At 39.8% G+C, this 26,091-nt stretch overlaps 2 protein-coding genes across 3 annotated transcripts; one reads left to right on the plus strand and one right to left on the minus strand.

Moving 5' to 3' along the window:
- Nucleotides 1-7,340: 7,340 nt before the first annotated feature.
- Nucleotides 7,341-14,768, plus strand: RB195_006154 (uncharacterized protein; the record flags this gene model as incomplete). Of its 2 annotated transcripts, XM_064179061.1 has the most annotated exons (27): nucleotides 7,341-7,398; nucleotides 7,980-8,087; nucleotides 8,161-8,242; nucleotides 8,297-8,358; nucleotides 8,427-8,537; nucleotides 8,602-8,680; nucleotides 9,493-9,610; nucleotides 9,668-9,739; nucleotides 9,953-10,048; nucleotides 10,109-10,235; nucleotides 10,803-10,904; nucleotides 11,002-11,087; nucleotides 11,386-11,501; nucleotides 11,556-11,631; nucleotides 11,787-11,837; nucleotides 11,945-12,061; nucleotides 12,153-12,194; nucleotides 12,271-12,324; nucleotides 13,010-13,107; nucleotides 13,182-13,329; nucleotides 13,391-13,534; nucleotides 13,592-13,734; nucleotides 13,811-13,925; nucleotides 14,057-14,143; nucleotides 14,259-14,329; nucleotides 14,397-14,556; nucleotides 14,631-14,768. In XM_064179061.1, 27 exons carry the CDS (start codon nucleotides 7,341-7,343, stop codon nucleotides 14,766-14,768), a joined length of 2,661 nt encoding a protein of 886 aa, XP_064036049.1. The 2 variants fall into 2 exon arrangements, with proteins under 2 accessions (XP_064036049.1, XP_064036050.1); XM_064179060.1 differs by lacking the exon at nucleotides 7,341-7,398 and having other exon boundaries at nucleotides 7,988-8,087.
- Nucleotides 14,769-17,968: 3,200 nt separating this feature from the next.
- Nucleotides 17,969-18,918, minus strand: RB195_006155 (uncharacterized protein; the record flags this gene model as incomplete). Its single annotated transcript, XM_064179062.1, has 3 exons — nucleotides 17,969-18,104; nucleotides 18,493-18,567; nucleotides 18,812-18,918. 3 exons carry the CDS (start codon nucleotides 18,916-18,918, stop codon nucleotides 17,969-17,971), a joined length of 318 nt encoding a protein of 105 aa, XP_064036051.1.
- Between the last annotated feature and the right edge of the window lie 7,173 nt (nucleotides 18,919-26,091).

Here is a 26,091-nt window from a genome sequence, read left to right on the forward strand (position 1 = left end):
TTACAACGTAATATATTCTACTGTTAGTATTGCTTTGTTATTAAAACGAATGATCACTGACGTTCCCTTTACGTTTCTCACCACATTCTCTTTTCTATAGCAGAGGTGTAAGCAAATATATTTCACACGCTCTTTGCAGTCAGAGAAAAAACACCTGGATCGAACGAATGTTCTCAATGAATGGGACCTTTTGTGTAGTTGAACTATGATGCAGGATGGATGAGAAATAACGAGATCTTCTGACTTTATCGATGTACTCTACTTGTTCTTTCAATTTGGGAATTAGATGATATCTGTTACCTGCATCGCTCGAAGAAGCCTTCGCAGCTGCGTAAGTACGTTATTGTACTTTACTACCGATTTAGAAGCTGAAATCGTTCGATTATATTTTTGGAAATGGTTGCATCTTTGTTCTAGGAATACGTCATTGTTAGTTTTGGTCAACTCTGATGTATTATAATAGGTAGTGGCCTTGATTCCTGTAGGCCGTCGGCTGTCTCCCTTGACCAGCCAATAAAAGGAAGGGTAAGCTTCTTAGTCGTTTATTCTATGGTTAATTCTGATACACTTGCATGATCTCCGAGTAAATCATTTGCAGTGATGCGGAGAAGGAACTGGACCAGCAAGGTGACCAAAAGAGACGAGAACGAAAAAAGGACCTGGAGGAATAAAAAGTAGACTGATAAAATAAAGGAATGGTGATGGGTGACCGTTACGGTCTTGCGCCTTGATCTCGGCGACTAACAGGGAAAATCAAAATCATGTGCCCAAAAACGTGTTTGATCATAATTGGACAAGATGCGATCAATGCGATCAGAGCGGATGCTCTGACCATTTCTCTTAGGGCTATAGGAGTTGACGTGGGGAGTAGAAGTTGACGTCGTTCATATCACTAAACCTCACCTCATAAATTTTCCTTCAAAGCCAAATTAAGCAAGTTCATCGGGGCCTAGAAATTCTTGCTTGTTAGTTCGAGACGAAACTATTCGGTTTTTCACTGCCTCATTTTCTGCAAGCACTGTCCCTACACTTTCAACTGGTACTCTACTGGGTCCCTTCTATGTTTTACTGCTAACGTTCTTTCTCCGGCAGATTTTTTTTTTGCGTTATTCGTTTCCGCTTCTGGTTAATTTCAAAGAGTTTTCTGTCGAAACAACGAATTGATTGGAAAATGTTATGTCTGGTACAAGCAATGCTCAGTCAGTTTGTACACTGAAAAATTCTCGGTGGAAGATGGCAAAGTTCTTTTTTAATCGTGATTTTCAGTATTTTTCTCTTCATTGTGACCAGTTGGTTGTCACTTTTGTCGCAGTGCACTTAATGACTCGCACGGTCCATTCAGCGAAAACTGCTAGGGCCGGATTGAGTTTTCAATTTCGCGCGCCTTCACCACGCCCTAATAAACACAGTGCAGTGAACGAAAAGGAATGAAGTGAAAGTTTAGTGCAAAGAACATCATGAATATTTCCATACCTCAATTATGGAGAGAACTCTTTCTACTACTTTTTGAATCGAAGAAGTAACAGTTCTCTTGACCAACAGCACTGCAAGTGTTTCCCTACTTGTCGTTCTCTCTCCTCTCTTACTCTTCTAAAATTCCGGAAAAATTGTATAACTTTGAGTATACTCAAGAGTCCAGAGATGTATCAGGAAAGTACTGTCATCGTGATTTTTGCTGTGAATTCGGCACATAATTATTAAATATTAGAAAAAACACTGCCAAACCCACATTGCATATAAGGTGTTTATTATTCAGCATTCATTAAACAGCGAGTAGGTAATAAGAGAAAAATAACTGTTGGTTCTTTTTGTCCGCAACCGTGGTCTTTGGAAGCTCGGCAAGCTGTGAGGGCAACTAACTTTGCTCCAGGAACAGAAACGTAACGAAGTGAAATAAGTTGGTTACGATACTTATTGAGGTCACTGCTGCATCCATTATCCTTGCATGAAACAGAACCAGAACGCGTAAATCATTCCTGGGATCCAAAACAGAAGGCACAGTAAGATGTCGATCAGCACCGGAAGTCCACAATCCTTCGTGTGCCAATAGACAGCCAATGGCTAAAGTAAAACTTGTACCTCTGCGATCTCATTTTAATCCATCAGCGAATCCACGACTGTGAATCCTACCGGTAAAAATATAATGCAGATGATCTCGATTATTTTATCCGTATCGTTGTCGCCCATCGTTAAGTACAGCTAAACTGCGCTTGTAACTCTGAAAAGTACTGTTTTTTATACGAAGGCAATAAAAAGGAATAATTGTGGATCCTTTAACGAAAGTCATTTTAAAGCATGATTGTTGACATTAAAAAGTCATGCTTTAAAAAAAAGAAAGGAGTTGAAATCTTGGAAAAGAAATCGTGGAATAAATACGAATAGATGATGCACACAAATACACGGTTATTGATTTCAATTACTTTTGAGGATTTCCACATACGGTGCTGCATTCCTGCTGATGCAGAAATTATTACAAAGAAATGATAAACAAACAGACCCCTGCTTCATCTTAATTTTACGTCAGCAAACACCAGTGGAATTCGTTGGAACGGGATAAAAGGATTTTAACTTTTTTTCTTCTGGGACCTTTGAAGCATTCAATTGTCGCTAGTGCGTTGCTTTCACCTTTTATCATTGTATATGTTCTCCTGTGATTTTCTTTTGTAGTGTGTGCTGTAACTCACACACATGAAAAACCGTACAAGATTTCGCCATTGCATAAATAAACTTGCAAATTCAGAAAATAACAGACGGAGAACTATGTAAGTGCCTTTTTATTTTACAAAGCCATTCATTTTTTAGATTCTTTGAGAAAGATGTAAAAAAGTAAAGATGAAATCAGAAAAAAAGGCTGCACACATGCTCCCACGGAGAAATGTTAGACTGCTGAGCAAACGTGAACTGATAAGCTCGCAAGCATGCTCCGTAAGTGCTTAATCCAAACATCGTGAAACTGTGTTACTCACATGGACGCCTATGCTGACATTCTTAGACCAGGAATCGAATATGGAGCAACTGATTCAACTGTGACTCAGTTCTTGAGTAGCTTTCCTCTGTTTTGGACAGATCTAATTTATGGATGGTTGGAAGACGATAAATCTGGTCAAAAAAAAAAGAATGAACTTTTAGTTGCTAAGGTTGTTTTCTAAGAAGAACTCGATGTGCATGAGAATGGTGCACCGCACAATTTTATTCGCTACGAGGGTAGGACGAACACTCAATTTCCATAAATCTAGAAAAATTTGAAAGAAGGGAAGACAATGTATACGTGTGTAAAATTAAAGGCAATATATCAGGAATCTAACTTGGTGAAGAAATGTGCAAAGCTGGAGACGAGGTTGTAGATTGTGAGATCCCGTGGTAAAAAAAACGGCGCTGAATACGCCGTTTTCACGACGATTCCAGTCGCAACGCGCCACTCTTGCGCACGCGCCGCATCCACGTGCGAGCGATCGAAGATCTCCTCGCCACCTTATTCAAGATTGAGATCTCCTCGCCACCTTATTCAAGTAGACTGTACTGCTCCTCCATGGTCAACTATGATGATTTCTGCGTCGTTATCATGTCCTTGTATCCTCTTCTCCTGGTTAAATTTCAAACGTTCATTACGACTGATTTTTTTATGACGATGTAGCAACATTTTTAAGGCTACATACAGCATGTATAACAACTCTGAAATTCCTTCCAGGCTCTCGTTTTCATCTTTTTGCTCCTTTATTCCATAAATACAAATATAAAATTTGCAACACTATCACGATGTTTTATTTTGGGAACAGATAGAGATGCTTGCTAGCTGAAAAAATGAAAACAAACTGTAACGCAAATGAATGCAAAAATCCACCACATTTTGAGAGCATTGAGATTGCTAGACTAGCGGGGCTCCTTTACAAGGCACCAGAACCAGAAAGCGTACAACATGCCAGGAATCCAAAACCACAGAGGGAGAAGGGCATCGAAGAAGACCGGAGTCAAGTTTCCTCTCCAGTTGTGAAGAACGGCGAGTGGCTGAAAGAAAAGCAAATGATATGTTGTTGATCAGGTGCGATAAAATGTGATCTGTCACCTATTGCTTGAGTGGCAGAATTTCTGCCAAGGACCCAAGGCCTTACCCTCTCCTCAGAATCTCCTATAGGAAATATAGTAGGGGGGAAATATAGTAGGTCTTACCTCGGTTCCAACTGCTGCCTCCGCCGCGCCGTTTCGAGCACGTACGCAAATGCACCGCAACTACACTCTTGATTCATGTCGTTTTGACCCGACTATAGAGCAGAAAATGTGAGAAGGCTGCTATTTCAGAATTAATCCACAACATTTATGAAGCACTACTAGTAGTTTAACTCCCAATAAACCTACTCTCTCATATGTTGGAACACAAATCCACCTAGCTGCAGGTTATCTGCTCTGTATTGACCCTATGGTGGGAGTGAAGTCGGCGCCAAATGCCTTTAAAGGCAGCATACCACAAATCTGGGGTGGTACGGATTTCAGGCGGAGTATTCGTATGCGGGATAGTAGATTATGAAGAGGGGGTGATTCCGTCCATTTCTACCTAATTGCCGTAAAAAACGGCCCGGAAGATACGGCTTCGGGCGTTCCGGCGCACTACTCCCTACAAGAAGTTCACGCGCCACACCTTCCGGATCATTTTTTACGGCAATTAGGAAGAAATGGACGAACTTACCCCCTCTCCATAATCTACTATCCTGTGTAAGAATATTCCACCTGAAATCCGTACCACTCAGATTCGTGGGGTGATGCCTTCAAATAAAAACGGAATCAAGCAAAGAGTAGACAAGAAGAATGTCCTGAGTAATCGACAACAGAGCCTTCCACTTTTTGAACGCTTTCCTTCAAAGTTTCACTCGCTTTCCTAACACGCATGAATCCCATCAACAGAATGTGGACGTGACGTGACGGCTATTTGAAAACCATCTTGATATTAAAGTTCAAATGTTCGCAGACAATATCAAAATATATTTTTCGTATCGACCTAAAGAGCGAACATCAGCTCACAACCCAGTTTCTTTAGCAATCCAGGCGATCCAGAGAATGACATCATGGTCAAAAAATGAGATCTACCTCCAAATCTTTCTAAAACTGTAGCGTTGCATTTCAGAGAAGCTCCTCAGATCCTATAATTATGAAATTCAACAACTATTCAATATCAAGAGCGAGTTCGAGATCTTGGGGTAATCATGGGCATGTTATATAATAACGGGCTTGTGTGTGTGTGTGTGTGTGTGTGTGTGTGTGTGTGTGTGTGTGTGTGTGTGTGTGTGTGTCGCGCGCGCGCGCATGTCTTTCTCAGAAAGTGGAAACACGCTTGCAAACGACTGCTTAAATAGTAGCATATTTAGAATACTCCACTCCAGTCTGGAGTCCATTCTTAAAGAAGGATATCAAAAAGTTAGTAAAAGTACAGCAAATTTTTACCAGGTTGGTTTATTGTAGATGCTTTCGCGATACGAGTTACCTTGAAACACTTCCTTTCTATGAAATTCGCCTTAAAGGCATCACACCACGAATCTGAGGTGGTGCAGATTTCAGGTGGAGTATTCGTATACGGGATGGGAGACTACGGAGAGGGGGGTGATTCCGTCCATTTCTTGCTAATTGCCGTAAAAAACGGCCCGGAAGATGCAGCGCCGCACAAGACTGGCGCGCTCCAATCGAACCTCTTGTGCAAAATGGTGCGCCAAAACGAATGAAGCCGTATCTTCCGGGCCGTTTTTTACGGCAATTAGGAAGAAATGGACGGAATCACTCCCCTCCCCGTAGTCTCCCATCCCGTATACGAATACTCCACCTGAAATCCGTACCACCCCAGATTTGTGGTATGCTGCCTTTAACGCTCCGAATTTAAAGAGCTTGAAGACGAGTAATGAATGATTTAGTTTTGGGTTTTCATATCTTACGAATGGAAATTAAATTAAGGCAAGCAAGTATTGTATTTTCCGATCAACAAGCGGAAGAACAGGTAGCTTCAATTTGCACTACTCTAAACTCAGACGAAAACTTATCAGCTATGTTCAAGTCCTTTTTCTGCAGTGTTGCGGATTGGATTAATCTACTTCCAGCTGAAGTTATGTCTAGTCCAAACTTGAAGATATTCAAAAGCAAGGTATTCAAATTAGACGCCCTTACTACACTAGGTATGAGCGAGGTCTAAATCTCATTGTTGCAGAGACGTGGAGCAAGTACCTTCCTTAAAAGCATCACCCCACGAATCTGAGGTGGTGCAGATTTCAGGTGGAGTATTCGCTTACGAGATGGGAGACTACGGAGAGGGAGGTGATTCCGTCCATTTCTTGCTAATTGCCGTAAAAAACGGCCTGGAAGATGCGGCGCCGCACAAGACTGGCGCGCTCCAATCGAACCTCTTGTACAAAATAGTGTGCCAAAACGAATTAAGCCGTATCTTCCGAGCCGTTTTTTACGGCAATTAGGAAGAGATGAACGGAATCACCCCTCTCTCCGTAGTCCCCCATCCCGTATACGAATACTCCACCTGAAATCTGCACCACCTCAGATTCGTGGGGTGATGCCTTTAACAAGCGACCACAATAAGCATTCGGTTGATATGTGTTTTTAGCTCACAGTTTTAGTTGTCTTTTTCTGCTGTTCATCACGACACTGGCTAGCTGGAATTCTGCCTTGATATGTTCTTTTTGAAATTCGTCCCTACAATTGGTCTTTATTCGCTCCTAGTGGTGGTTAGCCGTTCAAGGACAGCAAAGTTGGTGAGCCCTTGCGCTTGAGGTCCCTCCACCCGTTCGCCCAGAGTCCCTGACGGATTCCTCTGTTCGGGGTTAAGTTGGTCACCTAAATTCTGGTATCCGTTTATCTACAGTCGTTCTGGATCTGACAAAAGGAGCTGCTTCTGTAGCAGGAGAATGACCTGCCAACCCACCACCCCTTGTGCCTTGAAGGACCAGCCTTGTTGTGTAAAACTTAGGTGAGATCTTAGTGAGCTGTTCCATCTTGTTTTTGTTTTACGACACAACTGTTTTCAAATAAATAAATAAATAAATTCAGGCAAGTGGTTTTTGGCAAAATGTAGCAGAGTAAGCAGAGTATCGGTGAATCAAGCAATCTCAGCGAATGTGACTCCGCATTCGTTCACGGTACGGTGGATGGTATTCGCTTCCATTCATGAAGGAATCTGAAGTAGTAACAATAGGGATGAAGTACACGTTCGCTCTACATCTAAATCTTAGCAGTTTCCTCCGCGTAAACGTTCGAATAATAACTCACCGGGCCGGTATCTACAAGTACTAAATGTACACATGCACACAACTAGATCAGACTACAATAACTGGCACTTAGATGGTCCATTTTGAATGTATAACCACCACGACTGGTACGAAAATGATCATTACTACGTAGGATCAGCAAATGGTCAGCGTACCACCCCACTTTCGAAATAAACCGCTTCTTGTGGTGGTGCACGTGGTTAAGCTTGTGAGTGTGAATCGCAGACTTAATCCACCCCCCACCCCGCGTAATTCATGCGATTGCGCTACTATTGTTAATGTTAGTGTAGACCATCGTTACCAGTTTACAAAGTCATCTATCTACAAATGCAAGTGCCACCACAGTCAGTCCTCGACTACTTCCATGCCGAACAACAACGAACTTTCGCGTCCAGTTCGTTGTTACGCAACGACAGATCTCAGCGCGCGAATCATCATTTTTTAAAATTGTCGCCGATTGTATGTCAGTTTTCCGGGATTGTTATCTGTTATAGTAGTCCAGTTCCCGTCTTTTTGTGGTTTGGTTTTCTCATCGTGTAGATGTAGTTACCATTATGTGTCGCCTGTGTGTACTTGCCTATGTTGATAATTCCCAACATTTGTTTGTGCTGTTCTTACAGGGGTTTTCCAGCTGTCGCTCCATATTTTTCATCCTTTCCGTTGTTAACGTGTTTTCCAAAGCACTTCACCGACTTTGTAAATACTCAAAAGATGGTACTGCTTCAGGCACAGGAATGGGTGACGCGGAGGTTCACGAAGTTAGTGAACTTGTAGAGGACCGGTTCGATGACCAAAGTTTTGACGATGCTCCACTTTCGGATCCAGAGTCAAATTGTACTTCTTTACTTAATCTATCTTATATTGGACTCGCTTTTTGTTGTTTCCTACTTTGAACTGCTCAATTTAGTTGACGAACAGGAACTCTTGAGTATCGACGACTATGAACCCCTCGTACCAACCACTGATCATTTGCGTTTGAATGAAATTCGGTGGGAAGTAGCAGTATATTCGTCTTGAATTTAGTTTAACATATATTGTTTAAGCGGTCGCCCTGCACTCTCTACAATTCCTGAGGAGTCTAAAACAGATGATATTATGAGCAATGGTATTTTCTTTTCTTCCATGCTTGCATTTGCACTATATTTTCTATGAAGTGTCGGATCAAAACTTAAGAAGTCACTATGCGTTCGGATGCTGACGGTCGTTCTTCCGATCTGTGTAACTCTGGCCAATCCACTATAAGTCAGGCCTACTCAATAAAAAGCAGCGATTTTGTCAAAGATCGTCAGTCGTTTTGAATCTTAGTGTTGCACTGGAAATAACCCGCTAAATTTCCTTTTAATTCTAGAGAAAGCTTCTGAGGTTATACAAAGAGAACAGGAGTCGTTCTTACGTGGTCATGGCCTTTTCATTCAAGATGATCCCAGGTATGGATTGGTTTATGGAAAATGATTGTTGGTCTTGAAGCTTCTAAGGATACAGTTGGTTTCGAACATAACTTCGCGAGCCATGTGAAAAGGTTGCAATCGAATTTTTTTTTTTGTGAAGATGAGACAAGTTTGGTTGTTTCAATGACATGGAAGACAACTTTCGAGTCAAAGAACTCTCAAAAGCCACTTTCGCTAACATCTTATTTTCTTTTTTGACACAACATAACATAACGGAGTTTCGTTGCCTGGCTCACTAATCTTCCGTAGTATAACATTCGGAAGTGTTGTTGGACATTGTCGAGGAGGGGAATTAGTGGTGAGCACGAACCAACAACACATTCAATCAGGGGACTCCTATAGGAAGCGAAGTGAGGTGGTGACTTAAGAATTTTGAAGAGTTTCGGAAGTATAGCTGGTGTTATCATTTTAAGAGCTATCTCCTGTCCATAGCCGTCATTGTACTGTAGGATCGTTAGTATTTTTGATAAATTGCTTTCGGTCATGCTCTGCGAAGCTTTCCGCCGGCTTCTGAGGTCGTGCAAGGAATTTGTTTGAATTTCATTCGTGCCCGCAATTATTTCAAAAGGCCCTGTTAGCGCTTATAAACAAGAAGTTAAATAGCTCTCAGTAGCGTAAGCGCAATGTAGTGATGCAGGATGTGCGCTTTAAAAAATTCTCCTTCTTCATGCACTCACGTAAGCATATAATTAAATACTTACTCTTCATGTAAACCAGCATTCTTTCTGCATCAAATTAACATTAACTTTTCCGAAATGCTATGGTTTTTTCCTCAAGTGAAATTTTTTAAGATTTGACCGAAGCCATTTCGAGAAGGAGAACAGCTGGGAGCCTAGTATTCCTGATCAATCATTCGGCTTTACTGATACTGGGAGTGGCATCGTTCCAAAACCTTCTGCATCTAAAATTGTAGCTTTTTATCCTACTATTGTTACATTTTGAAGAGTAATAGGTTTTTGAATTTAGGAAAATGTTGCAACAGCTTATGACACGAGGAATCACAAAGATGACTCAGACAACAAGATAATTACTGGAGACGTGAGTTTAACTCATGTTCAAATTTGGATACTGACAGATCACAATATAGCAGATGGTCACAACATTGCTGGTAGTCAGTTTAAAAATACTCTGCGGTAAATTGTAAAGTAACCATTCCTTACTGTCTTGTGATTACAGAGTAGGAGAATTACACTCACACTAACACGATTGTTTTTGAAAAGTCGTATTATTGAATATATTTTGATCGTTCAGTCTACATTTTGTCACGATGTGCTACCGATTAAAGAAACTGAAAAACCAGTTGCTCCTCTAAGTGAATCTACTAACAATCTGGAATGTAACCAAGTAGTATGTTTCAGCCGCTGTTCTTCCTTTTCCCTTACATTTTTAAACACGAACTTAATTTAGTCTACTATCAATGATATTCGTTCTACACCTCAACGGGCGCTAGCTAAGAGGCTCATCTCGAGAACTGAGAACTCACCAATCCCCAACGATTCTTCTCTTGTTGGAGCGCAGACGAGTACTCCAGTGTGTGAGTACTTTTTTCTTTGTTGTTCCCTTTTGGTTTTTTTTTTGTCCGCCTTTTAAAGTTAAAATATGTTACGGTGTTATAGTTATGTGGCTCTTGGCTGATTTTCAGCAGTTACGTTTCTCAATCCATCAGTTCACTGTATACCTTTCGTCTCTGTTGCGCTTTACTCAGGCCGTACTCAAACCCTCAGCCCATTATACTATATCCTGCTTTTTTTGTTGTTGTTTCGTTATATTTTTACTGATCTCATGTACTTTTAGTATCTGAAGACTTATTAGGGTAGGCTGACCATAGTAAAGGTTTGTAACTATTTATCGACCTGGAAGGTTGCAACAATTCTGTCTAATTTCAGAATAGGAAATTGATAATCAGAATAGTGTTTGATGCTGAATATTCCAACGTAAACTTCTTGACGTTCGTTAAATTTTCTTTCTACATAAGATCTTTGACAGTCTTAAAAGGTCATATACTCAAATAAGATTTCCCAAAGTTTCTTCTCTTTTTCTCTCCAAAGAAATTTTCCTCTTAAGCGTTTCTGTAACATTTTCATTCTCGTCTATATTATAGCAATGGTGGCAAAACTACCATCACGACAAAGACTTCGTGATTTTGACGACATGGTCTTGGGAATTTCAATGATCAAAGCTGATGGAGGGTCAGCAAAAGAAGGTTGTAATAGCATGATGTTGCTGTTTTTAACTCCCTTCACTTCGTACTGTGACACAAAGCGTTTCAACTGCAATAGGAGTTTTGCTTTCTTTTTCAGCGCCACATGCCATGGAAAACCAATCTTTGACCGAATCAACGGACACTACCATGTTGTCTGTTGGACAGATTCAAAGCATTCTCAAGGTGTTCTGTTCATCACCGATCTTTGTTCTCACAATAACTTCTTTCTTGTTGATTTCTCGAGTGTTTTCTCCATGCTGGTCTCATTTGTGTGTCTGTACTGATTTTCCTGTTAATTTCGAAATTATAATTATGTTTGTTGCAATTTTTGTTTTTGAGACTCTCATCACATGTTCAGAGCATTCTCAAGCAAGTAATTAGCCATATATATATATATATATATATATAAAAAAATATATATATATATATATATATATATATATATATATATATATATACTATCTTTGCCTGACCGATTTAGGCTATACCTAGCGGATCGCCGTCCACGTTGATGCGAGAGCTGGAGGCACAGAGAAAAAGCCGAGTAAAACTTAGAAAGCCACGCAGTTTGCTTCCTACACCTTCTTTGAAGAGCGGGTTTGTATAATTACTACCGCGTTTCCTGTGAACTCGTCAAAATAATGCTTTAAGGGACGCTGTCCAGTCATCTAGTGAAGCGATTTCGTTGAATCTGATGAAATCTGCTCGCACCACGAGTGTGTCAACGGTTTGTGCATTAAGTTAACCTTGATGTGATGGGTGCTTTCTGTTTAAGAATACTGAGTGAGGGTGAACATTTGCCAACTCTGCATTTTATGCTAAGTGGGTGTAGTGTATGGTTGGAAAAGGACAATTACTCATCACTTTAAAAAAAAAATTTAGGTTGATTGTGAGGCAACCGGTAGGGATGTTCGATCCCCACTCACCACTTCTGTAAGTCTATCACTTTTCCTTCAAGTTGGATATGATTACTAGTAACGTGTCTTCTTTGTATGAACAAATGGATTTTCTAGAAAACAGCAACATAGACTTTATTGCAGCGCCAGTGTACTAATTTGACGAAGTCAACGATTTGTGCACCTACTAACTCGTCGAGTAACGCTCCCAAAACTTCGGCCTCTAATCACTTTTCCGAAACGTCAATCTCGCAGCAATCAGTATGGTCCTTAAGACTTAACATTTGGTCATGATGATTATGCATTTGTTTCTCATAATGAGACGAGCGAAGCAATTCCTAGATGTTTTAAGGTGTTTTCGCGGCGGAATGCCTCACAACAACGAGAAGAAACCGTATGCGCTTTGGATTCTGTTGCCACCTTTTTTATTATTCTGTGTGATTCATTATTCTGATTTTTTTTTATTTTAGAGTCGAAATCCGAAAGTCGCAGATGTTAAGGGAACGGTTTTGCGTGCAGAAGTGGTGGGTAGGCTTAAACGTATAAAACATGAATTTTTCACGGTGGACAGATCACTGTTACCTGAGGCGTAATTTCTAGAAGTTTTCCCGATTTCTTGCGACCTTGGACCCTTATATTGAGATTTCTTGATGCTATTCCTTTGGCAAGATTTTTTGTTCTTCTAGAATAATTTCATCTTTTGCTTTCTTTTGCTGCAGCGATCTTCTTTTTGTTCTTGGGCTTTCGCGGTTCGACTTGATTTGTGACTTCTGAGGAAATTTTTCGTCAAGCTCTTTTATTAGGGACAGTCTTCTATAACTGTCGCCAGTTTCACTTTCACTGAGTGCTATCACAAAATAAGTTCGTTAGTAGCGCTCAAGCAACAAATACCTGAACAGTTTTTTAAAACTCTATCTTCAGAAGGTCTGGTATACCACATACGTTCCGATATCATTCTGAATATGTCAAGACATTCGAAATTTTGCCATCAAAATTTGTCACAAAATATCATACCTCCACTGCCTTGAACCAGCTCTGGCATCTTCAACAATCAGCAGTGCGATGGTAGATGGTATGTCAGGTGATGCTAGGGGTGGAGGAGATTTTCTAGACCATTATATTGATTCCGTATGATTGATTTGATTATTTGATCGAATTGACTTCTCTAATTAAACTTCTCAGTATTTTCTCTATAAATTGCTTTTACAGCCGACTAGTCGCCCGGAATCTGTGAGATCAGGTAGTTCGTTGTCAGCAGCAGCAAGTGCTCGGAGTGTTTCACAGATGAGCACAGAAGTGTCTCAAAGGTTCTTATCTTTGTTTTTATCTTCCCTGGTTATTTCATTCAGTCTGAGACGCACTTCTCTGTTTATTTTTGCAGATCTGTGCTATTTATCCCTCAGCATGAGGTGGCGTTCGGTTGTGTTGCTATTGGGGACACGGCTATAGCAAATGTTGACGTTACCAACCGTACAGATCATCCTCTTCGTATAAGAGCAAAACTCAGCAACACTGAGAACGTATTCACAGTAAGTAATTTTCCAGCGTCTGTCATTTTTCTAGCGTTCGCAAAATGATGGAGTCTTTCAGCTCCTGGATAGTCAGATTATTTTGTTGGATACGCGTCGTACCACCACGCTTCGAATTGAGTTCTGCGCAACTCAAAACGCACGTTTTTGTACTTCTCTTTCTATTCAAGCTAGTGGAGGAGGTGGGCCTGCTGTTACCTACAGGGTAGGTTTTTACCAAACTCGTTTGTTTCCTTGCTGCTGTTCTACGTACCTTTTCTAGATGCCTGTTCGGGGAGTGGGAGGCACTGCAGTGGTAACGGTGAAGGACAGGGAAGACTTACGGATTTCCCGCAGTGGATCTTATGTGTTGCAGTCTTCATACGAATCCACGTTTTCGTTCTCCTTGATGAATTCTGGAAAGCGGTCTCGTTTTGATATATGTGTTTTTTGTCAACACATTTGGTTTGAAAAAATCTGATTTTTTATGCGATTTTTTCAGACACGCCTTCGCACGCACACTAGTGTTATTCTGTGGAGAATCAGGTATTTCTGAGCAAATTCCTGTTGATATCCGTCCCGCGCGTGGTGTCGTCATAGGAAGGGATGAATCTAAGGTGAGACGTGATTAAGCATGAAGTGTGCATTCCTTCTAGAAACTACTATTTGCTCCACTTTTTAAACCAAGAATTGTTGTGAAGTGCGGGTAATTAGAGCCGTTCACACCTGATGTTTATTTTTGTTCCAGCAAATATCCGTGCGTCTGCGATCTTCTCTACCATTTTCGGATTGGAGGTCATCGCAGAATTCTATCGTGTCCAGTGCTTCTTCAAACGTAACCAGCTACTACTTTTTTTAAAAGTTTTCAAGGCTGTTGATGTTGCTTAGATTTCTCTACGCTTAAGAATCTCAACATCGTTTCATCTCATTCGACTTTCATTGCTTTTCAGCTACGCGCTGTGAGCCCATTGCAAGTTCTTGTTTATTGGGGTGAAGAGCGTACACGTCGACGACTCAGGTGGTGGGTTTGCGGTTACTTCTTGTAGAGATGTCCACGTAAAGCTTATTTGGAAGATACCTATTTACAGCTTTGAACAAAAGATGGGTATTACACACACGTGTGAAGGTTTACAGTTTACTGACAAGTACGACGGTGAAGATATAGAATTTATTCCTCCTAAAAGTTATCCTATCTCCAAAGAGGATGTTCGACTTTTTGACCAAACGCTAAGGATGTACACAATTTATGTTAGTGTTTTTATTTAATATGGAAGAAACTTTTGAACTGTTGCAGTTACACCACTATATCTCTTAACTTCTAGGTCTGTTCCCCTCGCATTCGTCCACGGCAATCACTGGCATCGAATTCATCTCTTGACAGAAGTTTGCAGCCGGAGGACACATTCCGCGAAAGAACTGTTTACAACACTTTAGTAGTACCCGACCAAACGTTGCGGTAATCTTAGATTAATACGCTATCTCTCAATGCCCAATTTGGAATATAATAGATCAGATATTGGATTTATGTATATTTATTCAGTCATTATTATGCTAACTTGCGATCTAATCTGCCAGTACGGTTTATTCGAGAAATTTATATTTGTCTTCCTTTATACATAATGCGATACTACTGCGAATGAACGATTAATTGTATGTGTTTTCAACTCTCCATCCAATATAAAGAGAGGATGCGCCGTAGATCGAGGCCTGGAGAATATTGCCCTCTTGAGAAAAACCTAAAAGATCTGTATGTGAATGAGGACATTTACTCATCTCATTTAATTGAAAGCCAAGTAAATTAGCTTTTGTTTTCCTTGTACTCTTTGAACATTGTTTTGCCACATAAATGAAGAAAACTCGAGATTCATACGAAAAGAAATGATTCGGATTCTTTCGATTTCCACACAACAAGTCAGTGATTATTAATAGAGCCAGATAATTTGAGATATTTGGTTTAACGTTTGCTTTTACTGTGTGGGAAGCACCAAATTGTTATTAGATTAATCTATTCAACTGTAATGCACTCAAAATTACGATTTTTAAGGATTCCCGCAGCCTTCATACCATCAGAGAGTAGTTACAGCATAGTTGGATGAATTTCGTATCATTACCCACTTTTCGTGTGGAGGATGCCCCTAAAATTTTACGAATTCCATAGAATGCTTAGAAAGCATTCTCACCCACCGGAGAAGGTCATACACAACGCTGTTTCGCTGAACATCCCAAAATTCCCTCACTTTCTAGTGTGCCTATTTGTTGCAGGTGGACCTGCCGGAGCTTTTTCTCCCTCAGTCGACTGTCTTTCTCAGCTGTTTTTTTTTAACAAGAAAGATGCCATAAAGCATGACAATTTATCCAATGAAATATATAAAACACACCATACCGTACCGTGTTTACCATGCTAGTCCAAAGTAACGACGTTTTATCTAGGAATTCACGCTTACATAACACATCCGTACGTTTTTCAGCTCAGAAAAATTAGAAAACGAGTCAACGCTCCATAAGAAATTTGCTTCGCGTTGCAGATTTTCTATGAAGAATTATCGAATCACCATCGTCAGCATCAGTATATCTTCTATCCAGGTTGTAAAAATCGAAACAGTTCTTCTATGAAACTGAAAGAAGAAACAACCACAGAATACGATCCCATTCTTAATAGTGAATAGTCAAGCTAAAATGAAGTGAAGAAGGCATAATTCACTTTTTTTTGTGACAGCACGAAATGCACACGTACGGACACTTAACTTTTCAATGTTTCAAATCTTTTCCGATTCTCTCAACAAGTAATTTCACAGAGTTTATTCTAGTCACAAATATTGGTGCATTCTCTTAAAAAAAGCGAGTAAATTCGATGTTTTCAGGGATGAATATCAGCGCTTGGGAAAATTTGCGGTATTAAGGACCCCCGGTCGCCCAGGGGATCGGGGACGTTTAGGTAGTGTGCAGGTGCTAGGTATTGAAATGCGAAGCGACCTTTACAAATGCGAAAATCATAAGGGTCTGTACACTCAAACTGATCAGTTTACTGGACGAAGCATCTGTAGTGAAGACTGCAGTGAAGTGTCACTCCTATGTAGGTTTGTTTGCTCAAGAACTTTTTGAGATTTTTCAAAACTTGACACTGATTGTTAAGACAAATTGTTATAGGGCGAAAATGAGTTGAGCACTTTGCAGTTTAGTTTCATAATGGTATGATGCGAATACCTCGCTCCAATTGCATAGGATTCTGGCCAGAAAATTCTTGAGTCCTAGCTTAGGAGAGTTTGGAATCATGTAAATGAACTTGTGATGAGCCTTCCCACTTCATTTACAAACTCTCCTAAGCTAGGATTCAAGAGTTTCGAACCATGACAACGAACCGGGAAGGCTCATCACGTGATGAAAAGCGATTCGGATTTGCTCACCTGTGATTGCTACTTCGTTACTCTCTTAGAAGAGATGTTTCCTCTTTCATCTGCATGGGATGAAATGATGTTGTCGAAGCCTTATTTTAAAACACTACTTAGGTTGTCAAAATTTCTGAGGTATTTTCAAGCCAACACTTTAGGAGAAATCTACAAGTCTTTGCACAAGATTTAAAGAGTTTTTACTGCATTATTGACTTGTTTGGTACAAATTACAAACGGTGCTCTCCCGCTTCAAGTTTCGCCCTTCTCTCGTGCTGCAGTATGAAAAAAGGAAGCACTGCAAATATTAAGCTGGCTCCCTTCACTACTGGGTGTAAATAACCAGAAAATGTTTCCAATGTCAATGATTTCTCAGGTACCCTCTTAGCCTGCAGTCATCCGCAGGCCATTGAATCATGAAAAATTCTGCATGACGTCCATTTTCTCTATCGCTCATTTTTTGCCGAAGTCATCTTCGAAGCTTCGGATTAAAACATACTTTTTGCGCTTTTCGGAACTGCTGCAACGAGTCCCCGTAGAGGCTTAAACCGAGCATAACGTGCATGCCCGCAGTTTTGAGCAAAAATCTCACGTTTTTCTGCAAACTCTTCCTGGGAACCGCACAACTGCCCGGCTACGTTAATTGGCTTCAAGGCTTAGGGCATCATGGATTTCCATGTGATTGCGTCCTTATAATATAATTTCTTCGGATTGCTGCAGAGTTAGTCTTTTTTAAACCGCTGAGTACAACTACTTAACTAGGGAAATCCGTCCAAGCACCATCAGGAACTGCAAATATCTCATGATGATTTGCATTCTGCTGTCTGCTGGAAAGCTGCCTACCAGGTTTATGTCGCTTTCATTGTTCAGAGGAAGAAACAAAGATGTGAAATCTGAGCAGATCTCCAGCTAGAGTGTTTTCATCTACACTCTGATTCCAGCTAAAGGAATTCCGACGAAGTTCGCATAATAACTTGTTCACAACTGAAGAGACGATGTGATGAATATAAGTTAAAAAGATCTATCATATCTGCATTTTAAGACGTTCAGATTTCAAATTGCGTTCATGTCCAACATTTGGGTATTTTTACTGTTACACTCCACCATTTGTCGGTGTCCCAGTTTCTATTACAAAAATAAATACAATGCATAGAAAACCATCTTTTAGTAGTGAAAAAGTGTAACTATGTACTTATTTATTCATTCATCTATTCTTTCACATAAACCAGTGGTGCGAAAAAAAAAAACAAATCACACTCCTCTGAGTCAGAACATTAAAAAAACGGCAATCTTATTGTCATTGTAACTTGGCGCATTCCTTTTCGTCGAGGGCAACGCATCAAGCATGTTGTTCTGCTAATCCACAAAGTGAAGAATCCTCTCATGACATCTACTTCCCAATCCACAACGCTTAACATAGGTCTATTTATCTACCAACTTAGCCCAAAGCGGAGAGAAAAAATTGAGAAATATAAAGAAAGAGAGAGTATGCTGAACAGATGGATGACGAACAGTACAGCCAGCAGAAGCAGCGCATTCTTTCTTTTCAGATTAGCAGAGATGAGCCCTCGTTAGGTTAGAAAACTATCTCTTCGCAAACTAATTTTGCTATTCTCCTGCAATTTATATTTTTACAGTTGAAGAGAACCAAGTTGTTGCTGCTAAATAAGTCACGCTGCAGCAAGCTTCATACTATACTATAAACGATTGAGAGAAGTGCTGCCACGTATGTATGTTCATTTCTTTCGTTATATGACCATAAACTGAAACGTTAACTGCAGAATGACTGTCGTCATACCTCTGCCGGCATTGTTTATCCCAATGCTCCGATGCCAGGTCTGCAGAATGTTGGTCACTCGGACGGAAACGAACCCTGAAAAATCCACTTCTTGGCTTAGTTTGACTGGATTATTCTTTCGAAAGATGCGTATTAGAGAAGAAGAGATCATTGTAGCTTTGATGGAACCAAACTGAAAAGTGAACTGAGTGGAAAGAGAGGTGCTCTATGCAGCTGTGTCCTGATATGTCTTCCCCACCAACGTGCTACGTGAAAGTAATCTTCAAGAAAATGCATTGAATTGGCAGGAAATAAGAGGTTGCACCAGCAACTGCTGCACCGATTAAAACAAATCTCAGCACCGTATTTGATGGAAGCTTGTGACATTCGACTACTATCTTCTTCTCTCCTAAAATGCCACTGGACTCTAAAAAAAATCCCGGTCATGCTGAGGAAATCGAACCCGGCACACACACACACACACATACACACATATACACACACAAACCCACACACACACATACACACACACAACTCCATATTCCAGCCGTCAAAGGTGTTGAGTTATGTTGGCGATGCAGAAAGGAACCAGTGTTGCTCGATTGATTTGAGGGGGAGTAGCGATAATGCAAGAAGTAGAAGTCGCAACTTTGAGGGTGAACTGGTAGTAGATTGCACGGAAAACTCCTCAAAAACGTTAATTCCTCATCAAGAAAGCACAAATCCTGAATAATTCCTTACCACTTATAACTACCTTTCCATCACTTTTGAAAATAATAGATGTCATAAATTTCATGATGTTATTCTCGCTGAAACTTTTTCAGAGAGGTTTTACTGGTTCGAGTGCAATTTATTATCGGCTCCAGCTGCTTCGTTGCAAAAGGATATATGTGTTGAATTTTTGGAATGTCACACTCCTCTAGCTTCGTGCCTAAGTCATAGTGTGCAAATCAAAGAAGAGTAATCTTTGAACTTGGAGAATCAAAAGGCTTACGACCAGTGTTTTTCTGTTGTTTTACTGGATTAACTGAACATAGACTGAGTGCGGAGATGTACTTTCATTCACCGAAAATCTGCATGTTTTGCTCTATCCTCCGTTTCACGGCATTACGAAGATGGAAATGTTATAGAATAAAAGTTCGAGTAAAGAATTAGTTGAACTCTTCTGGTTGGATGGTGTTGCCATCGTCTGCTAAATCAAATTTCTGAAATTTTAGAAGGGCTGGCAAAGTTGGCGAGACTCTTAAATTCACTTTATCTTTTGTTATGGTAATCTTGCTTTGATATAAATAACCGAAATTTTCGAAACTTTTTGTTTCTCATTTGTAGTGTACTCCTATTTTCTGGTCCTTCCTTCGAATTTGTTCGAAGCATTCTATGAACAATTTTAGATTCTTGAGTCATCAAATAACAATTTTTGAGTCTCTTCTTGTTGCGTGTTTCTCTCAGTTACGTGACTTATCCAGAAGGAAATTCAGTGGTAGTCTCAGATCCACGAATGTGTGCATTAACATTATCGCTTCATGCTTGCTTTCCTCTCAAGCGTTCATAAGTCGATCCCATACATACCCACAACTTCTCTTCTCTACTTCATTTCTTTAATATTCCCCAAGCTGTTCGTTTGCTAGCATCTGCACGGACAAAGTTCAGTTTAATCTAATTTTGCTAGGAGAATCACCTCATTTTTTTTCTCCTAGTGCAGTTCTCTACACTTGTATCGAGCATGAGTGTTTCACATGTGCATAGACTCTTACTTGGGATCAAGTTCCTGAAGAACTTATGAAATAATGACAAATTGTTCTTTTAAGCATAATTCAAGTATTGCATTAATTATTTGCTTAACAATTGTTTCCGTCAATGTGTAAATATCAAAAAGGTTTTGTTTTCGCTTTTTCTTTTTCTTCCTTTTTTCTTTTCTTCCGAACTTTTCTTTGCTTTGATGCCACAGTTATTTTTTAAACTCAATCTGCAGAAGTCCCCTTTAATGTGCTACCTACCCTCGCTTTAATTTGATTTTTTATCTGAAATCATGAAAGCTAAGAAAGCAATATTAACTAAAATCCACTTCTCAGTATGACCGTGCAGCACTCCATTTTCTTCAAACATTTTTACACTGCAAGCCGTTGGTTTTGTTTTGCATTTTACCATACTTCTTCAATGTAGCTTTATGATTTTTTGTGTATTTCTGAATTATGACATCCGATATGTATTTATTTAATTAATTGCAAAAGTGTCCGTAAAATTTAGGACACCTGGAGAATGTCATTTACTTAAAAATCCTTTTGCTGGACTCCGACATTCTAGCAACTATTTCGAGGTTCTCACGTCTTGCACTGAATTAGTTTACCCATTACTCTCCAAAACTCCAAATGAAATGTCTCTATTGCTATATACCATTATCGAGGCGGGAGGTCACTTATGCTTATCTTTATACTACGATCAGCATAGCGAATCGACGGATTTCATCTGAAAGCCTGCCAGTGACTCTATCTATCTTGGCATGGTGCACTCTGCGAGCCAAAGAAAACACTAACGGTAGGTATCTAATAAAGTGTGCTTTGTTAGTGCTCAATTCTTCGATAGAAATGGGTATAGGAAAGTTCTCGTGGTGGTAAAGTCTAGAGTTCCTATGTGAATATAGAGCAAAATTCAGCAAATACGTTTAACATGGTGTTAGAAGTATCCTTGTCACTTATTAATTGCATATTTATGCACCAATCGGCGAAACATCAGCTAAGTTCTGATCTAATACTGAACTAATTATTTGTGTTTTTGCACAAAGCGGCAGACGCGTTACTTCTCTTCTACAAGGATCCGCACCTGTAACGTATGAAAATAATCGTGTTTTGTGTTACACAGCTAAAGTTCGCTTCGCAGGAAGTATATGTAGTCCAGAAGTTAATTGTGTGCTGTTTTGGTTTCTGAAATATATTAGTTCAAGGAGTTTTTCCTGTCACGTACTCACCGTTTTTGAACAGCAATATGGAATTAATTGCTCGGTTGCGGGATATTATTCAATTTTTGCATATATAAACGTTTATAATTTGTTGTGTTATCGTCTCCCACATATAAAATAAAGGTGAATAATCCTTAGTATTGAAGAAATACGACGAAATCCTCGACGTTACTTAGTCCTTTCTAGGTATCCCTCTTTTTTCACTTGTTATTAACATATTCATCGAAACTCGACTTAATTGATGTTAAAAACTACTCATTTCTGATGAACGTATCGATTCATATGTGAGAGTGCAACGTTTAAAGCAGTTTACTATATTTGGTTCCAATTTTTAACAAATATGTTAACCAATATATTTGTTCCGCTGAAGTGGAAAGCGACGTGATGCAAATATCGACTCCGGGTGTTCGTCATGCCATACAGAGCGCCAATTCAAATTGAATCGCATATCGAGGTGTTTTCCCGGTAGTTTGCTATTATTTTTCGCACAAGACGTCATCGCTAGCGCTCAGGAGAAAACAACGATCCTCTAGCCTGCGTCCATTACAGTTCTAAAGAAACTTTAATAGCTGCGATCTGACCTGCGATCGTCTTCGTGTGCTGTGACCTACCCTGTCGATAAAATTTCTTTTGAAATCATGTCTACTTTGAAAATTCCCAGTTTCTTCTCTTACTCCTTACTCTTACTGAAGTTTTTATAAGGTATACACCTGTTGAAAATAAAGAATACTATTGGAAATTATTTGAAAAATGGGTAGAAATAAAAAAGTTTAAAGACAAAAAATAATAAAAAGATAAAAATAGTGAATTACTGTGAAATGTTAGTACTATCATAAACTTCCCTCTGATAAGCGTATAAGTGGTCAAATGTAAGAAAAAAAAACTGGTTAATTTTGACTTTCAGATATTATTATTTAGAAACCAGCCTAAACGTCCGGCTAAAGCCGGGCCTCAGGCTTTTTTTGCTGTTCGCTTCGCTCGGCTTCACCGATCAATAAGAAACAACAGTGGTGACATTTTTGTAAAATTAGAATTGATTCTTTCTGTCAACGCTTTCTTCAATTTTTTTTACCCGAAAATTTAAGCACAGATGAAAGATTTTCTCTAAACGCTCAGTTCTATATTTGGAGAACAATCGATCTTGATTTTACATCTATGTTTCTCTCAAACCTCCACAATTTGGAAACATTATTCGAAGTCTGAGTTTCATCTGTTCTCCACTATTAGCAAAGAATGATGTGCTAAAATCAGATGAAGCGAATATCACTATCGTAGTGATAAAAATAACGTTCTACGTCTGATCGCGTAAACTGTTGGCTACTATGTATTGCATTTAATCAGCCGTTCGTATGTGCGTTTTCTTTTTTTGAAGGAAGAATGTTAGCAGCATCAGGAAGACATGCTGGGGAATAGATATGAGAAGGAACCACAGAAACCAATTCTACTTGGGGCTCCCGCGCACCAATCCGATGCAGTGGAACCCATCTCTTCCCGCTCTATAGCTTTCTGGCACCTGCGCACCATTACGAACTCGTGGTACCTGTCTCACCCCATTTCACTGTTATCTGGCTCCCGGCCACGAATTCGACGGCGTAGGACCCGTCTGACTCCATTTTACCGCATTGGGGCTCCAGCGCAAACCGACGCCATGGTATCTGTCTCCCTCTCTTCTTTGGATTTCTTGACTAAGACATGCTCACACACAGGCGCACACACGTGACAGAATACGCCAATTACAGCATGATAGTTTGAAAATTTGGAAGTATGCATTCACATAAAAGTTTATTTACCCTCACTAACATATGAGAGAAACTAACTTGTCTTATCAATGCCAAAATGCATAGCCATATAGTTTGGACAATTGTGAAGAGGTAGAGTGCTCGCCTATCAAGTGCATGTCGATGGTTCGACACCTCACGGGAGCAGAGTTTTGCATCATTATGGAGTATTTTCGTGACACACAGACAAACACACACACGGACTAAGCGCGTTATTATATAGCATGATTGATATGTGTTGAACTAAATGATGATTCTCTGATAGGACTTTGATCATGTGAACTCAAGAAAAAAGATGCTTAATTATGTATGGACGATAAATCACTGCGAAACCCTTGCAGCACATTTTTAGCAACTAAATGCTAAACGCATGTCAGTGCGGTGGAATCCGAGAAGGATTCACTTTTCCGATCGACAGCCCACCGCACTAGAAAGCATGTGAATGCTTTCCCATCACTATCGTTGCACACTTTCGTGCCATTTTTCGTCAAAATTTCTTTTTTTTTGTTGACATTGCGGCATTCAATAAGTCGCTGTGAACTCTAAGTAGCACCCCGATGTCACCTCTCACGGATGACGTCGGTTCATAAAAATTTGAATCATAAAAAATGCACCAGTTGTACTATCACAGGAACCCATTTCGGTTATTTTAATGTGACGCTGACAAGAGGTATCAACGCATACTCCTTCCGATTGCGAAGTCGTGAAGGAAAGGGAACTAATAAGAATAGGAAATAGGAGAGCCTACGAATCCAAGGAGCTTATTTTCACCGAGAACCAGAGGCTGTTTTAATATTTGAAGAATTTCTGCTCAAACAAAACTCACTCTTCTCATGATTCTTGTTTGTTGTTGCTCTTGTTTGTTCATGATTGTTTTCAAGCATTCTTTCGTCTTTTTTTTTGCAAACTTAATACATTTTGTGACCTATTTTCTCTCCATAATCTGCTAAGCCACACACTACATATGCAATATTACATTTAAAGCGCATGTTTAAAGTGTGTTCTTAAGGGTTTAGACATCGCTAAATGTTAAAGCCCAATGTTGTAGGAAGAACAGAAAAAAAAACATGAGCTGAGGTTCATTTTAACTCCTGAAGAGCTACTCTTCAAATTCAACTCCTTTTGCTCTATGCATTTTCTCTACCGTAACATTGCTTGCTGCTTATTTCGCGCATTCCTTATGTCTTATTAATATTATGCACTATTCTCATAAAGAATTCCTATACATGAAAATAGTGCATCATATTAATAGGATGATTTCTAAAGCTCCACATCTGTGAGAGTATTTCAAATATTCTTTGGAAGCCGATTATCGACTACATGTGGCCTGCATTCGGTGAAATGCTCGTGCACTTTCGCCTCGTCTTGTATGTATCGAGAAATACATTTTCCGAATAGAATGAACAAAAGTATTCATTTCTGCTATTCGACACTAAAAACACTAAAATAAGGGAATCCCAGAGCTGATCTTCATGAGCCTTGCTCAATGCTTTCCTTTGTTTCAACCCTGCTGTGTAGTGGAAATTAATCGTTCCCTTTCACCCAGCCCACAATATTTATCGTATGCCATCATTCATTTCGCCGTTTTTTCCCGCCATCAACAAAAAAACAAAATGCCTTACAGGTGATGAGACAAGCCTGACGAGTAATGATGCGAGTAGAAATGCAAAAAAAAAACATTCCGAAAATGTCACACCATCGTTTTGTGGCAAAATTCCTTTGAATATCTATGAGTAAGTCAGTTGTCACTTGATTCATCCTCCAACTGTTGGGGGCATTTGTCGTGAAATGATCCTATGACGAGGGCAGATAGGTTTTGCTGAGAAACAACTTTGCAGCGAATAGGAACGTCTCCTGAGTTCTTCTAGAATGCATTGAAAATTGAGCGAAAGAAGTACGAAGCACAGGAGAGCTGTGCATTCTAGCTACAGCCGAAATTGCAAAACGCACTGCACACACACACATAAAATTACTGCGGAAGGTGCGTAAAACTATGTATTTGTAAGCACTGTCTTTAATCCTCAGACGGAAACTTAAAGAGCGGGAAACCGCCAGCTTTGTCTTTTTCCTGAAGAAGCCATTCCTCAAAAAAAAAGATTTCAACGAATGGAGATGCGCACAATTTTCTATTACAAAAGAGTCGCAATATACTTGTAATGAAGATAACTTGTTGCACTTCAACATTAGCTAGCTAGAAAGTAACTTGTAAAGCGCACACACCCTCAGACGGATTTTTATTGCTAGTTTTATTCTGCCTTATTTATTCACTTACTTATTCACATTCGACTATAGCAAAAAAAAAAAAGAAGAAAACAATGTTCTGTTAAAGTAAGAACGCAAGAAATAATTTCGCACTTAACCGCACAAGGCTTTTTCGCTCCAGTTGAACTCTTTCTAGAAAATAGGGCGCCAGAGCGCCCGAAGCCGTATCTTCAGGGTCGTTTTTACGGCAATTAGGAAGAAATGGACGGAGTCACTCTCCTCTCCTTAATCCACGATCCCGTATACGAATACTCCACCTGAAATCCGTACCACCTCAGATTCGTGGAGTGATGCCTTTAAGTGGCACCCTAGTGATTCACATCAAAGTTGTCATGTGACCCCCTCCCATGAACAATACCTCTGGTAAATCAAGTGTAGATCATGCAAATCGTAGTGTGTCTTTCACAATCATTATTTGAGAAGTAAAGGGATTATAAAGGGAAATAAAGTAAACGGAGGATTTAGGTGCGGTTGGGTTGAATTACGGGCTGATATAGTGAGGTCAAAACGAAATGGTACAGCTACGTAAGCGGCTGCACTCGAAGAGGCACAGTGGTAGAACAAAAACCTTTATCTTCCCATCTCTGCAGTCTGACTGCCCTAAGCTGACCTCCAGCCTCGATC

This window comes from Necator americanus, chromosome I (assembly GCF_031761385.1).
Source record: "Necator americanus strain Aroian chromosome I, whole genome shotgun sequence".
In the NCBI taxonomy this organism is placed as follows: Eukaryota; Metazoa; Nematoda; class Chromadorea; order Rhabditida; family Ancylostomatidae; genus Necator; species Necator americanus.